The sequence below is a fragment of the Hermetia illucens genome, chromosome 7 (genome assembly GCF_905115235.1).
Source record: "Hermetia illucens chromosome 7, iHerIll2.2.curated.20191125, whole genome shotgun sequence".
Lineage (NCBI taxonomy): Eukaryota > Metazoa > Arthropoda > Insecta > Diptera > Stratiomyidae > Hermetia > Hermetia illucens.
This window is the reverse complement of record NC_051855.1, coordinates 11827106-11843554: the sequence shown is the minus strand read 5'-3', so window position 1 is coordinate 11843554 and position 16449 is coordinate 11827106. Positions and strand designations below refer to the sequence as shown.

The window sequence follows — 16449 nt, the reverse complement described above, 5'->3', positions numbered from 1 at the left end:
GTTCCAAATAATGAAAAAAAAATCCAATTTTCGATTTTGAAATTTTAGGGTATCAGAGTAAAAAAGCAAGGCTATAGCCTTTGATTTTTTGATGACGAAAATGGGTAAAAGCTGAAAAATCATTTTTCGAGGATTTAGACGTTAATTTCTCGTTTAGTACGTTCCAAATAATGAAAAAAAAATCCAATTTTCGATTTTGAAATTTTAGGGTATCAGAGTAAAAAAGCAAGGCTATAGCCTTTGATTTTTTGATGACGAAAATGGGTAAAAGCTGAAAAATCATTTTTCGAGGATTTAGACGTTAATTTCTCGTTTAGTACTTTCCAAATAATGAAAAAAAAATCCAATTTTCGATTTTGAAATTTTAGGGTATCAGAGTAAAAAAGCAAGGCTATAGCCTTTGATTTTTTGATGACGAAAATGGGTAAAAGCTGAAAAATCATTTTTCGAGGATTTAGACGTTAATTTCTCGTTTAGTACGTTCCAAATAATGAAAAAAAAATCCAATTTTCGATTTTGAAATTTTAGGGTATCAGAGTAAAAAAGCAAGGCTATAGCCTTTGATTTTTTGATGACGAAAATGGGTAAAAGCTGAAAAATCATTTTTTAAGAGTTCTTGAAAAATTTTTAAGAGTTCTTGAAAAGCAAGGAGTGTCTTATCAATTTTACCTCCACTGTACCTTAAATTGTTGGAGGTATTTTTCTTGCTCCGTCCTGCCCCCCCCCCCCCCCGTCGCCTCTTTCTCGGTCTAATTTCATACTGTTCTTTTGAAGTAGGTTCAACTCCTATAGAATCTAACTTACGGTTCACTGGTTGACCCCTGATGTTGCTCGTATAAGAGACCGCTCCTGAATGGGTGAGAAAAGTCAGTTCCCACCTCAGCGCCATACCTGTAACATTGGATATTGCGGTAGCCAAACTTCTCCCGCGATCGCGAACGACAGTAGTATTTTTTCTTTAAAAGACATGATGAATTACTGAGTTTGCTAAGGGACAGAATGTCTAGCCTCATGAAAAATAGGACTTCACAAAAAATTCGATACAATGAAAGATAATATCAATTAATTTATACTTTTTTCATGTTTTCTGTATTATTTCCAGCGAAATAGCATACCTGCCCCAACGCAACCATATTTTGACGTTATAATAGACCAAGAATCCTAATCGAAGGAGTGGACTGCGTTACATGCACAACGGACATTTGACCCTTCATTGTTTTCCAACCACTGCGGGAGACTGTGTGTCGCAAAAGTCTTACAGATATGTTCAGTTGTTGTAATACTTACAAAACAACGAAAAGATATTTTTATATATTTTTCCACATATCATATGGAATAGCTCGAATATGCTACGAGAGCGGAGACGACATGCTAATTATAAACCCAATCGGAGGTAAGGGAAAAACGTTTAGGCAAGTGTTGAAGCGTTTTTTTTTTTGTCAATTTGTGCATTTAGTCTTGATTTCCCGCGCGTTTTTCTTCCCAACCTGTTTCCTCTGGATGGTCCTTGCCGATCGGCCGACACATCCTTCTTTTTGACGCCCTAACCGGTCGACCTTCCCTGGTGCTATATCCACTGGGAGGTGGAGCTTGTCGCAAAGTACTGCCCAGCACTTGCAAGAGAAGAGGATCGAGTCACATTTATCAATGGTCAAGCGACGTTTTCAATTGCTTTTTATCAGAAAATTACCAAATTTGATATGGACAAGTTCATCGGATATTGACTGAAGTCACCTCGGGTTTCCTTGAACGGAGAATGTTCAAAAAAGGCAGCAGTTCTTCGGATAGAAGTTTCAAACAGGGCAGGAGCAAATTATTTGAAAATCGTTCGGGCTCCAGGTCCGGTAACCAGAGGAAGCATGGAGGCAGCGCGTGGAATCGCGAGTAAATAGATAAAAGATTTTATTTTTAGTGACAAACCAAACTATTTTTGCATTTACTTTTGTTAGTTTTTCGGGATTGGACACTGTTCCTGAAATATTTCACTAAGAAATATTCAGAAATCGATCCCCGCTTGCTATTATACCTTTGATGTACTTTCCTAATTCTATGGAGACCTATCTAAACACTGTTCTCACGGCAATTTTTTAAAATATCTTTCTCTGTTTTGATTTTGATCTTTCCCAGATTAGATCGGAAATCGTCGCGCGGCATGATCTACGAAAATGAAGAGCTGAGACTACGCACTATCAATATAAACGCTGAAGTGGAAAGGGGTGAGTATCAGGAAGGATTGCGTGTGCACGTTGTGAGTATAGCTCTCGGCGATCTTCATCTGCTTAAAAAAAATTTTGAAAATTTCACTGCAAGATCGCCGAGCACTTCAGACATGCGTGTATTCACAACTGACTTGGCTGGAGTATTTTCAGTCGAGCAGACTGAGCCGGAAGAGTGATCTGTGCGTGCGATCCCATTGAACCAGTCTTGCTATTATTAATTTCTGTTTCCATTCCTAATGTAAACACAAGATCTTCAACCGAAAAAAAAAATTCCAATCCCCAGGACAATCAGACATCCGAAAACTACGCCGTGAAAATGAACAGCTCAAACGTGAGATATGGTCGTTGCGGGACGAATACGAGCGCATCAACAAAAAGATGTGCTCCAACCGAAATTGTAGCAGTTGTGAACATATTTCCAACAGCGACAGCCAAAGTGAGGTGAATATTACCAGAAAAATAATTTATCTATAATGAAAATATGACTTAATTCGTTTTCAACCCTCCCCCCACCCCCCCTCCCATGTGATAGGACTCAGAGTACTGCGAAGCATGCAGAGAGAGTGAACCGCGCGCTTCATCATTCGATAGTACATGCCAACACCGGGATGAACAGGAAAAACAGGACAAGGGCAATTTATCTATACATTCCACACAAGTACCAAGTGCTGGACTAGCAGGATCAACATCTTTTGGGGCCAACAGTAGTAAAGAAATCGCCGAGAACTATGAGAATGCACAAAAGACCTTGGCCCAGCCAAACGCCCCGGCAGCTGCGACATCATCACCCACACCACCAACATCTAGTTCGGGGTCTCTGTCAACATTTGTACCAGCAGCCTCAACAGCATCTGGACCGCCTCCAACAATGACACTGAGTAGCAAACACAACTGCAAGGTGCCACCGTCCGTTGACAGTGTTAGTAGCAAATTGCGTGAAAATTTGCATGTTAATTTCGGCCAACTATCAGTGCTTTCCGAGGAAAATCTGACTAATAGTGACGGTGCATCGTCCGTGAATGGCGACCAAGATGCCAATATGACGCAATTGAATAAACTTGGCGAATCGTCTGTTTCACCACTCAGGGAAATCCAATCTATTCTGCCACCACTATCACACTTCGAAAATATTCCATACGGTAAATGTTTTAAGGACTAAATCGAAAACAGAGCCCTCAGAGCCTGATTCCTTTGGAATATCAGTGCCCTGCTCTCGAACCAGTTCCTTATATAATCACTATCCAGCTAACGAACTCCACTAACTTCTATCTATTCTATTCACAGAACCAATCACGACATCCTCATTAGACAAGGCCGCGGATACCCTATCACCTGCAATGAGTGATGACCACCATTTAATCACCAACGAATGGAGTTTTCCCACACAACAGGCCGCAGATCGTGACAAATTCACGGACCCAAACAAAGACGAACGAAACGCAGAACCAGCAAAAATAGCCCCCATGCAACAGTTCCATAGTCCGAAACATTTTTTTTCGCCCATTAATCCCAGATTGATTAAACCCCCGCCACCGTCATCATCAACACCGCCAATAGCCCCACCAATGTTTGCCAATCCACCTGATTTGTTTGTGGCGAACGCATTGGCCAGTCCCTGCCACCGTCCTGTGATAACAGCCAATCAAACTATGGAAACTTCCGTATATCCAGCACCATCACTACCGCTACCACCCCCACCAGTGCAGATGCCTCCGGTCGTTCCAGTTCCATATAGTTCGGATTCATCGTTTTATGTAAGTTTTTTTTTTATCCTTAATTGCTGCTGCTATAGGTTTTGCAAGTCTGACTCAGAATTTTCCAAATCAAATTCAGAATTTTGCAAATCAAATTCAGAATTTTGCAAATCAAATTCAGAATTTTCCAAAGCAAATTCAGAATTTTCCAAATCAAATTCAGAATTTTCTAAATCAAATTCAGATTTTTCCAAGCTTATTTCAGACTTTTGCAAGTCAATTTCACAATTTTCCATTTCAAATTCAGAATTGTCCATCTCAAAATCACAATTTTCCAGTTCAAATTCAAAATTTTTTCAATATTATACTGCAAGGCTTTTACACCAACATTTTACCACTGGATAAGGATCCAGCTTAGTGAGAGAAAAATCAAAAAATCAAAAATGACTAACGGTTTCGTCCAAAGCAGAGGCAACCCTTCAGACGCTGCCTCACCTCTGCCCTGGGAGCAGCGTAACCGAAAGTGGCAACAGGTGGAAAAGCGCTCCTTTATATCATCCCAAAAACACGACAACGATATTGTTTTAGTCTTAGCTAGACTAAAGCTGGGTAGTTGTTTAGGATACGCGGGATCCTAAGTCCACATCTACACGATGGTGGACCGGACTAAATGGGAAGCAACTTACTCCCACTTTTTTTGGTCCACGGATCCCTAGTTCGGGGCATAGCACCCAACCATTCAAAAAACCAAAAATGGCTGACGGTTTCGTCCAGACCAAGGGCAACTCTTCAGACGTTCAGTGAAAGAAATCATAGCTGCCTATCGTTTTCAAGACCATGAAGATCTTGAAGGTCCTAGGGAGTTTAAAATGAGTACCTCCCGTGTAGGCATAATCCCACGGTTCTCTTCGAACGCGTATTGATTTTGAAGACCACAATCAGGACCCCGCCATGACTGACACAACGGTAGTGATTTATACTGAGTGCAGGCTCAGCATTCATAAAAGTGGATGCCGCAACTAGAAGAGTTGTACACCACAACCCCCCGCTTGAACTCCAAGGAGATCTGCCCGCGATGGAGGCATAACCACAACCACCATGAAACTCCCACAAAGAGGCCAACCGCAAAAAGCCTGGCCAAAATCACATCCTCCAAGAATTCTCCTAGAGCACATGCTCTCAAAGGGCCATCCCGGTTCCCCATGGTACCAGATAACCCCCAGTGAGCCTTCATGGCAAGAGCTACTTCAGATGAGTCTCTTGCAGACTCGGGTCTGATCGGCCTCCTCGAGTACGTGGGGTCGACACTCCCCAACGGGTGATTTCATAGTCTGGGAAAAAATGTAATCTCCCCAATATTTGCTGCTGCTACTTATGACTGCAATCAATTTCGCCATTGGTTACTATATCAATTACGTGAGGAAGACAAATTTTGCATCTCCACGTACAGTCCTGCCCTAAGATCCAGCGTTTTCAACGCTTTTTTTAAATATGGCGAGACTAATCCCACCGCTAAAACTACCACTGGAACTACTTCGATCGTTTATACCCTGCAAGTCCGCTTCATATCGTCTGGGATAGTAGTTCTGGATTTTTTTCTGACTTTTTCAACAGACTTCCGATCAAACGAGACGGATACATCGGTTATGAGCCACGATCATTCTTCTTTAAGAAGCATAACTAGATCGGCCCTATTGTGATCAACACTATGTTCGGTGGCAATATTGTGATCCCACAGTAGCTTCACCAGATCATTTTCCAAAATTCTCTGCGGAGTATACTTATAATAAGGATGGTAGTTTGCTACTTAAGTTTTACTTATCATATATATAGATGGTTGCCATTCACCCCTTGGTGGGGGCGCCAACGTTCGCGGTTACCTGAAATGCTCTTCAACTCCCCCTACAACCCGAGACGCTCGCGCTCCTCCTCTACTGTACAGTTCCTTCCAACATGCGCTCCTCCTCTACTGTACTGTTCCTTCCAACATGCGCTCCTCCTCTACTGTACTGTTCCTTCCAACATGCGCTCCTCCTCTACTGTACTGTTCCTTCCAACATGCGCTCCTCCTCTACTGTACTATTCCTTCCAACAACGTCTCCCATTCTTCTTTTCCACTTTCTTCCTTTATAAACACTTGCTCTGCCCTGAATTTCAAAACCACCAAAAGCTCCTCGGGCCGAACTCCCGATCTCTTCCTTTCCAACCTCCCCGAGCGCCACCTCACTTTATTTCCTTGCACATCCCCGTATGTCAAAGCTGACGCTTGCCACCCTGCGGTTGAATTTGAATTTGTAGCGGAGCTCCCTCGTTCAAAACCCAAAAACAAGGGTAAATCCACTAAGTTCATCTTCCGCAAAGCCCATTTTGACGGTCTGAACTCAGCCTTAGCGTCCTTCAACTGGGTACATATATTAAGCAACTCATCCTGTGATCAGGCTCTAAACACCTTTTACAATATCCTGTCCGATCTCCTCTCCTGTTATGTCCCTTCTTCCCCTCCCTGCCTACACTTGTACCCAACTTGGTTCACAATGGAAATTCTTATTAACATTCGCCTGAAGCATACACTGCGGAAGAAGTTTCGGGCCGACCTTGCTCACTTTAAAGCTATACGCTCTACTGTGAAGTCAGTGGTCAGAAGAGCGCGTAAAAGATACTTATTGAGCGTCGAAGCCGCCCTTGCCCGCGGTAACTTAAAACCCTTTTGGTCTTAATTCTCCTAATCCTACCCAATCTCCCCCTTCTTGTATCAGTTTCACTGACTCCACTGCCAACTCCCCACAACAATCCGGCGACCTTCTCCGCCCCTAATTCTCTTCAGTGTTTTCTCCCTCGAGCCCTCCACCCTCTACACCTCACGTAACTGCAGACTCCTCCGAATCCCTAGCCATTCCCCTCCTTACACCTTCCTTGGTTGAGTTCCTCATTGGTAATCTTGACCCCAATGTCGGACTTGGCCCCGGCTCACTCGCTTACCTGACTGCCCTCCAACACTTTCAACAAATCTAACTGGGACGAAATCGGTCCAACCCTCTAAGCAACCCTCACCCAAGACAAAAATTACATTTCACTACATAAATCTGTTTTGAAAATTCAAAAAGTAATTAACGTTTTCAGTTTCCAGGATGGGAATCTTGAGGATCTTCTACTTGAAATCGAAACACTGCAAATACAACTGGAAAAGCATAAATCATACTCACAAGAAAAACTCCCAACAAACGAACCTTTCTCAACGCGGAAACCATACAGATCAGAAATGAATTTGGTCGTATCATGCAATGGCTGCAAGTCAAGCATTACGCCTATAGCAAAACAAACCTCAGCATCCCTATCAACAGGATTCGATTACAAATCTGACTATTTCCCGAATAATTCGCTGATGATGGACACTCCTCCGCCAAATATTCCGCAACCAATGATCCTCTTCCCTCAGAATCTTACGTATTTGGCACGAGATACTTATGACCATGGCGGCTCAGTTCCAATACTCAATGATATCACGGAATACCCAATTCGTCCACCAACTTCAGCGATGGTGGATTTAGGACGAACGAATATAAAGACGGGAGCACCTGGACTTCCCATGACCGCCTTAAACGTGATTGATGGCGCTCCATTAAGTTGTGAAGAGCCAATCGCAACAACATTGGCCCCGACCTCAAGTGCCACGCCTCCAATTCCTGGTGTTGGAGCTTCTGTGAACCTAGGAGGTACCTCGATGCAAACGGGAGAGAACTCCCTGAAGGACACAACGGAGCTAAGTGGATCAGGGACCAAGTTAGAGACGAAAAAAAGTCCAGCTGCGATTCGAAGGAAGTTATTTTCTGGTCTGCGCGAGGACAGCAAATCTGGGAGCACAAGTGAAACCAATGTTGGAGGAATGGATAAGCTTCCTGAGCGAGCTGACAGCAATGCTTCGGATAATTTACAAAATGACGTAAGTATTATTTCTATTTTGGTAGAATAGGTCCTTTAGAGACTTTAGACCCTATTAGCAGTTAAGGAGGAAACCACATTAGAAGCCTTACTTACTTTGCTTATAATTCTTTGGCAATATCCTGTTTAAATAAGCATCCCCAAAGAATGGTTTACCCAGTGTCCGCAGCCTGACTCTATCTAGAGCTGGGCAATCGCCGAGCAAGTGCCTGAGGATTTCTCCCCCTTTTCCGCGGCTTCGGCAATGTGAATTGTAGGGTATGCCAAACCTGGCGGCATGGTCTCCTATGGTCCGGCGCCCCATGCAGACCGCCGTAATCTTTCACACGTCTAGCACAGGAGCTCTTGTCATCAGGCTATGTTATAAGCGGGCCAAATCCTCCTTGACTTGGCACAGGAGGTAATCCTTCACCCCATAAGGCCGCGGCTGCTAAGTAGTGCGAGTAGCTTCCGTAGGGATCCGAAAGAAATCAATTACTTTAAGGACCCTTGTCAGAAATTCCACAATTAAAATGTCTGCGCATGGTATCTACTCCTAGATACCATGCGCAGACATCCCTTGCAATATCTGTTCAAATAAAGTTATTTTTTTTGGGTGGAGAGGTGACCTGCATTTACGTACAAAATGCCGGACTTCTGTCTCAAACAAACTACCTTGACTGTCCAGAACTCTGGTCCTGACCCGTTTGACACATTACCTTTTCTTCCGAAGGTGGAAACCTTCCTAAGACACTGGTACACATGTGCCAGCATGTTAGATTTTTAGCCACTAAAACCACCCCCTAACTCCTGTCCTTTTCCCCGCGGAACCACCACAAAGTATTTCGTCGCGGGGTGGACATGGCTCTAATCTCTCCCTTCCATTCGCAATCGTGTCTTTTTGGCCTCCTCTGCCTCTCTTAACCTGCACTTAATCCGCTCTACCATGTCGTTCACTACATTCCAGCTCTCCTGGCATGCAAGAATTTTCCCAATTATATTTTCCGGTGCTACTGTTCCTCCCAATGTTTCCTCTAGACTCTTCCTTTCCTCAGCGAATCTAGGAAATTGGAAGAAAACATGTTCTGGGTCCTCCGGAATACCGTCGCAGCTGCTTCAGGTGGGTGAGCTGTCCATGCTGAGTGGATCACCGCCGAAGACACCCGCGATGCCAATACGCCTAGCATGAATTTTGCGGATGTTACCGAAGAGGAAGTTCAACAAGCCATAAACTGCTCGAAGAACTGGAGGGGCCCAGGTCTGGATCGGGTGCAGAATTTCTAGTATAAGAAATTTACCAGCGTATACAATCGGTTGGCACACAGCATAAGTCAGGTCTTAAGTCGGCCGGAGGAATTTCCACCCTTCCTCACTGCGGGGATTACCTACCTTATCCCTAAGAAGAACACTGTACAGGACCTCGCAGACACAAGACCGATTACTTGCTTACCAACCCTCCACAAATTCATAACGTCCATTATTAGTGGAAGGGTCAATGCCCACCTCGAGACCAACAACATTCTGTTCGAGCAGCAGAAGGGCTGCCCAGTTGGTTCAAGAGGTTGCAAAGAGCAACTCATTATCGACTCGGTACCTGTAGGACAAACAACTAGAGGCCAAAGAAGCCTCTTTAGTTGCTATATCGATTATGCCAAGGTTTTCGATAGCGTCCCGCATACCTGGCTAATCGACATCCTACATCTGTATCGCATTGATCCGAAACTAATAAAGTTTTTGGCGACAGTCATGGAAGGGTGGCATACCACCTTATCAGTGCGTACATCTGAGGGTGCTAATACCTCAGAGCCCATCCGTAAACAGAGGGGCTTTTGTATGGCACTGAATCCCCTTTCATGGTTACTGAATGATACTAGAGAGCATGGTTTCGACATAAACCCTTGGAGCGAGGTTTACAGAGTGGCGATGAAAAGGCTGCGGAAATCACCCCAGATGACCTGTCCGCGCCTCCTGAAACATATTGTTACCACTCTGTTCCCTCACCACGAAAATAGGGGAAGGCAAATTTTTGTCCAGCTAAATGACGGCATAATACCGCCCGTAACTGTGGAGGAGCTGCGGGAAATATGTGGTAGGTTCGGTGACAACAAGGCCCCAGGTTTGGACGGCATCCCCAACCGAGCTTTGAAACTGGCAGTGAAGACTAGGCCCGAACTTTTCGCCAACACCTTCGAGGCGTGCCTAAAAGAAGGAATATTCCCTGCCCAGTGGAAAAAGCAAAAGTTGGTGTTGCTTCCGAAGCCTGGCAAGCCACCTGGAAACCCAGCGTTGTATCGTCCTATCTGCCTGTTGGATACAATGGGGAAGATGATGGAGAAAGTCATCTACAACAGACTCCTGCCCATCGTCGAAGCCAGCAATGGTTTGTCGGAACGCCAGTTTAGTTTCCGACGTGCCCACTCTACGGTGGACGCAATTGGCATAGTGGTAAACCTGGCAAAAGGTGCACTGATTTCTGGCGGCTGCTGTGCCGTGGTGGCGTTGGATGTCAAAAACGCATTCAACTCGGCCAACTGGAATAGAATTAAACGGGCATTGGCTGACATAGGTGTCCCCGGATACTTAGCGAATTTGATGGAAAACTACCTCTCAGAGAGGACTCTCTGGTACGGGATGGATGAGGGCCCCAAAGAGTACATTGTCACAGCCGGGGTACCACAGGGATCGGTACTTGGTCCCCTGTTGTGGAATATCATGTCCCAGAGGGAACTACAATTGTCGGCTTTGCTGATGACCTAGCTGTGGTTGTTGCAGCAAAACACATAGAAGATGTGGAGGTTTACGCAACGGAAACAGTGAAAGCGGTAAAGTCCTGGCTAGAAAAGGCCGGGCTGACCTTGGCGGACGCGAAAACGGAAGCGGTCTTAATAACGAACCGCAGGAAAAATAACACTGTAAAAGTGGAGATCGGTGGACATACGGTCGTATCAAATACCTGGGGGTAATAATTGACACCAAATTGAGTTTTAGGGAACACCTAGAGTATGCATGCCAAAAGGCAGCCAGTGCCACCACAGCACTTGCAAAAATGTTGCCAAATATTGGTGGGCCGAAACATTGCCGGAGGTTGGTGCTAGCCGGAGTGGTGCGCTCCATCCTGCTCTACTCGTCGCCTGTGTGAGCAGAGGCGCTTGCAAACTCTCAGAGACGGAAGCAGGTGAAGTCGGTTTACCGGCGGATGGCTTTGAGGGTTTGCAGTGGTTTTAGAACCACATCAGATGAGGCAGTGTTGGTGGTGGCAGGCATGATCCCGGTTGACATCCTGGGCAAAGAAATGAGTGACATATGGAGGAGCATGCACAGCGTAGAAATGCGGCAAGGTCAGAGTCGCTTGATCTCTGGCAACGCAGATGGGACGAGTCTGCGAAAGGTCGGTGGACGCACAGGCTCATTCCCAACATTGGAGTGTGGCTTGAGTGAAAACATGGGGAGACCAACTACCACATTACCCAGTTCCTCACGGGGCACGGTGGTTGCTACAGGCAGTATCTGCACCGCTTTGGGTTGGATGATTCTCCGAACTGTTCCGATGTCCCGATGGCATACCGGAGGATCCAGAGCATGTGATGTTTCACTGCCCACGATTTGCGATTGAGAGAAGGAGCTTAAACAAGATGCTGGGCAGGAGAGCTTGGTTACTGAGATGCTGGAGTCCGAGGAGAAGTGGCTTGCGGTTGGCTCCGCAATCATCCAAATGCAAAAGGAGTTGCTGAAGGAACAAAGAAGGAGGAAAGCTGCAAATAGGAGAAGGATGAGTGCCTAAGAGCAAACCTACCCCGCGAAGTAATACCTCAATGGTGGTCCCGCGGGGCTGGGGCTGGAGAGACCGGGGGTGGTTTTTAGTGGGTGTGAATCCCACACGCGCCCGCTGTAGTTCTGCCGTTCGGGCGGCGGAGCTGCGGCGGACGTGTCTTTCTAAGATTTTCCACCTCCGTGGAGGGGCATGGTTTTGCAATAAACTATGGCCTACGTGCTAAGTACGAACTGGCACACTTGATGTACTTAGATGACGTCAAACTGTATGCTGGTACTGACGACCATCTTAGAAGTCGGTTGTAAATAATAGACATGTTCCGCCGTGATATTCGGATGGAGTTTGGGTTAGACAAGTGTCGAATCCAAGCCATCCGCAAAAGTCATCACAAGCCGCATGCCGAACATAGCATTGGTGACATCCACATCGAAGCTATGACCGAGGCAGACTTCTACAAGTACCTAGGAATTCTACAAGGAACCCATGCTCGAATTGGCGATCTGAAGGATGCTCTGCTGTCCGAATTCCTGCGACGTGGACACACTAAAGCAGCAACTTTCTGTCATATGCAGTCGGTTACGACGGTATGATGAAAGTCACTCTAGACGTGTCCAGAATGAAACGTATGTAAGGAGGCAGCGGAGTTTTTTCAGATCACTCAACGAATCCTTACAGAGCGTCCAGGCAGAAAAGTTTTGGGTAACGGAAGCAAAAGAATATACTGAACATGCTGGTTGGATCACAGCCGAAGGCACCTGCCATTCAACTACGCCTGGCATGAATTTTGCAGGTGTTATCGACTTCCCTTGATGTCCTAGGACTCCTGGGGTTCAAACCATGCAAAAGTACACCATTCCGCATACGTGTTCGATGTTGAGGCGAGTTCTCGACGGATTCTCCCTCCCCCAGTCTAGTCTTTTATACAGGACATATATGAAGGTGTTTTGTCGCAGTCCTTCGCTATATGGCCTTCACCTTCGCATCTCCTGCATAGCCTGGAAGAATCGTCCTCCTGGCCAGGGGGTACGTTGCGTTGATTGCTCTTGTTTGTCAATGCTCGTATCTCCTCATACAGCATTCTTGTGGTTCCTCATCGCTGCTTCTTTAGGTCCTACCGCAACACTACTAGAGAGCCCCACTTGCCTCTCCTGTCGGGTATTTTAATCAAGTGAAAGGGTAATAGGTAGAACGCATAATTCTTGCGCCTTGACTTCAAGAGTTTGGTTTTGAGTCATCTTCTTTCCACCATTTTTTGTCAGTTCACTCTAAGTCCCTCCCCTAAGCCCTCCATATTCCCCCCCCCCCCTTTTCTTCTCCACTCCCAAATTCAAGATCCTTCTAGTGAGGTTGAAAAAGCAAATTCTTACAGGGGCTAAAATTTAGGGACGAGGCTAGACGACGATTCTCTCGAGCGAGATCAAATTTTCTACAATTAACGCCAATCTTCTTCCCACAGAGCTCATCAGGATCGGATACCACTAAACGGAAAGCCCCAAGACGGATCTCCATAACATTCAGTGATACGAGAAAATACGACGAAGAAAAAAACGAAAAATATTGTGATCGAAAAACAGAGGAAAACACACTATCAAATAAGGTGACAACCTCCCAAATCGGTACCAGCCTAACGAGTGACCTCCAAAAAAGTCACAAAGCTCCATGCGACCTAATCACCCAGAGCACCCCGAATTCTCCGCATTTTGGGGCAAGACGAACTAGCAACGCTGGCCATTCCCATCATCATCATCATCATCACCATCACGGTGCAACTACGCACCATTGCACGCGTAAATTAAGTGAAGAATCAATGAAATATCCTCGAAAATGTTCACGACGATATAGTGAAGGCACAGTGGATACCTTGCCGGCTCATAGCTCCTTTGGTTCAGCGTATAGTGGGGCAAGTGGTGCTGGTGCATCGGCCATTGTTGCCATGGATGGCAGACGACAGGGCAGCAGTAACTTTCATGAGGTCGGAACTTCAGTGTCGGAAAGGAATAGTAATAGCTTTGCGTCGTCACGTGAATCCTCCACCAGTCAGAGTACGCATTCGCAACGCAGAAAAATCTCAGTTAGCTCACATAATGGCGGTAAGATTCCGTGGTGTGGCTGTTGGGGTAATGGTTGCCTTTAACACTTTCTCTTTTTTTTTTTATTTATATATAAAAATTCTGTATCTGATTGTAAAAGCGAGTGCTAATAATTACTGAAGACATTCAATTATATGTAAATTTTAAAATATTACTTTTAACAAATCATAGAAACCTTTACTATTAATATTATATGTAATATCAAATTAATTAAATACTAAAAATCACAACGTTGTGTATGGTCAATCTTAAGTTATATTCGTACTTACCAGGACATCACATACCAGGAGATCAGCCTACTTGCTGACCGGCTGATATCAACAAAATTCCAGACCTAATCAGGACGAAGCCAAAGCATTCGCAGCCCACTTGGAAGAATTATTTTCACCAATCTGAAAAACAAAATCACAAAAATGTACCTTTATTTTGACACGATTAACCCTACTTCCCCCTTAAGGAGCATGTCAGCCTGATATTCTGGGACTGCGAGCCATTAGGTTGGATAGTGCGCTTTTTTCGATTGCGTTTTCTCGGTCCAGAACATCCTCTACTGCTCCTTGGCCCAGAAGGGAGTTGGCTCTTGATCGAGTGCCTCACAGGTGGGATCCCTTGGAGACGACCTCACCTGTTAAAGGGAAGGCGCTGAGAATCTCCCACGAGAGTATACAACTAGTTGAGGAGCTACGAAGGATTTGTGTTGCTAACTCTAAATTTGTGTAGAGCTGCCCTTCGGCTTCTGAGGTACTACGGCTATGCGGGTTCAACTTTCTTGGAAGACCTTTTTGACTCTTGGAAGTTTGCTACCACGTTGATTCCCTCAACACTTTTACACCTCCTTGCAGTCTTGCCATTCATCATCATCATCAACGACGCAAAAACCAGTATCCGGTCTAGGCCTGCCTTAATAAGGAACTCCAGACATCCCGGTTTTGCACCGAGGTCCACCAATTCGATATCCCTAAAAGCTGTCTGGCGTCCTGACCTACACCATCGCTCCATCTTAGGCAGGGTCTGCCTCGTCTGAAAGAGAAGATTGTATCTCTTGCATTTACCTCAACATCAGGGATCACTTTCTCGAGGGCCAGGTTAAAGAGGATGCATGATAGGGCATCCCCTTGTCGTAGATCGTTGTTGATGTCGCATGATCTTGAAAGTGATCCTGCTGCTTTTATCTGGCCTCGCACATTGGTCAGGGTGTCCAGATTCCAACAGTTTTTCCATTGCTTGTCGCATGGAATGGGCCAATGATGTTCTAGGCGTATGGGGTTATCCGACCTAGCAAGATAGCGGAAAATATCTTATAAATGATACTCAGCAACGTGATACCTCTGCACTTGCTGCACTGTATGATATCTCCCTTTTTAAGTATGAAACAGATAATGCATCGTTGCCAATCGTCAGGCATTGATTCGTTGTCCCATACCTTGAGCACAAGTTGATGAACCACTTGGTTGCCTCCATATATAACTAATTCGGCTGTAATTCCATCGGCTCCTGGTGACTTATGAGTTTTAAGCCGATGAATTGCACGGACTGTTTCTTCTATACTTGTATTTGTCCGTCGTCTTCAGTTAGCGGGACCTCCAACTCGCCGATGTTCTGGTTGTTCAGTAGTTCATGAAAGTACTCAACCCATCGCTCAAATATGCCCATTCTGTCGGAAATCAGATTTCCCTCTTTGTCTCGGCAGGATGAACACATCGAAGTATATAAGGCTTCATCCTGCTGACTTGTTGCTAAAACCTCCACGCCTGGTGCGTTTGCTCCCTGTACTTTTCTAGTTCACAGACTTGTTGGTTCTCCCAAGCTTCCTTTTTCCGTCTGTGAAGTCGCTTCTGCGTTCGGCGTAGTTTGTGATAAGTCTCCGCGCGTGTCCGCGTTCTTTAAGAATGCAACATTACTAAGTATGCGGCGTTCCGTAGCTAGCTTACATTCAGTGTCAAACCAGCTGTGCCGACCTTTTTTGCGGCTGGAGCCAAGTATCTTTGTGGCCGTATCAATATTAACGGTCTTCAGGTGATTGTGAAGATCATTTGTTCATGCTTCATCTCGAGGATCTCTGTTGACTGCGGTTATTGCGACATCCATTTCCCTCTTATAGGGAGGCTTGTGTTGTGGATGCCTTCAGTATTCACTCTCACCTGATTGTCAGAGGGGATTGTTAGTGGTGTCGTAATTCGAACCCGGAGCACCATGCCAACGAGATTGTCATACAAGTCTATATTGGCCCCCCTAGATGTTCTGACATACATCAAGGCTGAGAGGTGGCGGCGTTCAATCAGCACGTGGTCAATTTGGTTGAAAGTGGTCTCGTCTGGAAAGGCCCATGTAAGTTTGTGGACCGCTTTCCGCGCAAGACCAAGTACTTCCAACAACCATTTCGTGCGATACTGCTGAATAATCCGCAGTCCGTTATCATTGGTATCCGTGTGTAGGCTATGGGAGCCGACGTATCGCCTGAATACGTGCTCCGTTCGTACTTGACTGCTGAAATCTCCAAGTATGATTTTGATACCGTACTTGGGACAGGCTGCAAGGCTCCGCTCAACTGAAGGTATCCTTCTCCGACTCTGCAGTCTCCTCTGTAGGGGCGTGAACGTTTATATTTTGAAACTTGCCTCGCAAACACACAGTGCATAGCCTTTCGCTTATATTTTCAAAGCCGACAACAGCAGGTTTCATTTTTTGGCTGACTAAGAAGCCTAGTGTCCGGATAGCTGAGTGGTTAGAGCACAAAACTATCAAACGGAAGGTAG

The 16449-nt window shown here is 45.4% G+C and overlaps 1 protein-coding gene across 3 annotated transcripts in view; it reads left to right on the top strand.

The window, feature by feature from the left end:
- Positions 1–13910, top strand: part of LOC119660989 — a 32060-nt gene extending 18150 nt beyond the window's left edge. For 2 of the 3 annotated variants that reach the window (XM_038070077.1, XM_038070076.1), the window contains exons 2-8: positions 1103–1393; positions 2128–2216; positions 2503–2660; positions 2752–3358; positions 3504–3973; positions 7041–7853; positions 13060–13910. In XM_038070077.1, the coding sequence (XP_037926005.1) occupies positions 1347–1393; positions 2128–2216; positions 2503–2660; positions 2752–3358; positions 3504–3973; positions 7041–7853; positions 13060–13737 (2862 nt within the window). In that variant the 5' untranslated portion in view covers positions 1103–1346 and the 3' untranslated portion in view covers positions 13738–13910. Of the gene's footprint in view, positions 1–1102; positions 1394–1602; positions 1885–2127; positions 2217–2502; positions 2661–2751; positions 3359–3503; positions 3974–7040; positions 7854–13059 lie in introns of those variants that run through there. The other variant, XM_038070075.1, reaches the window with a different exon arrangement.
- The last annotated feature ends 2539 nt before the right edge of the window (positions 13911–16449 follow it).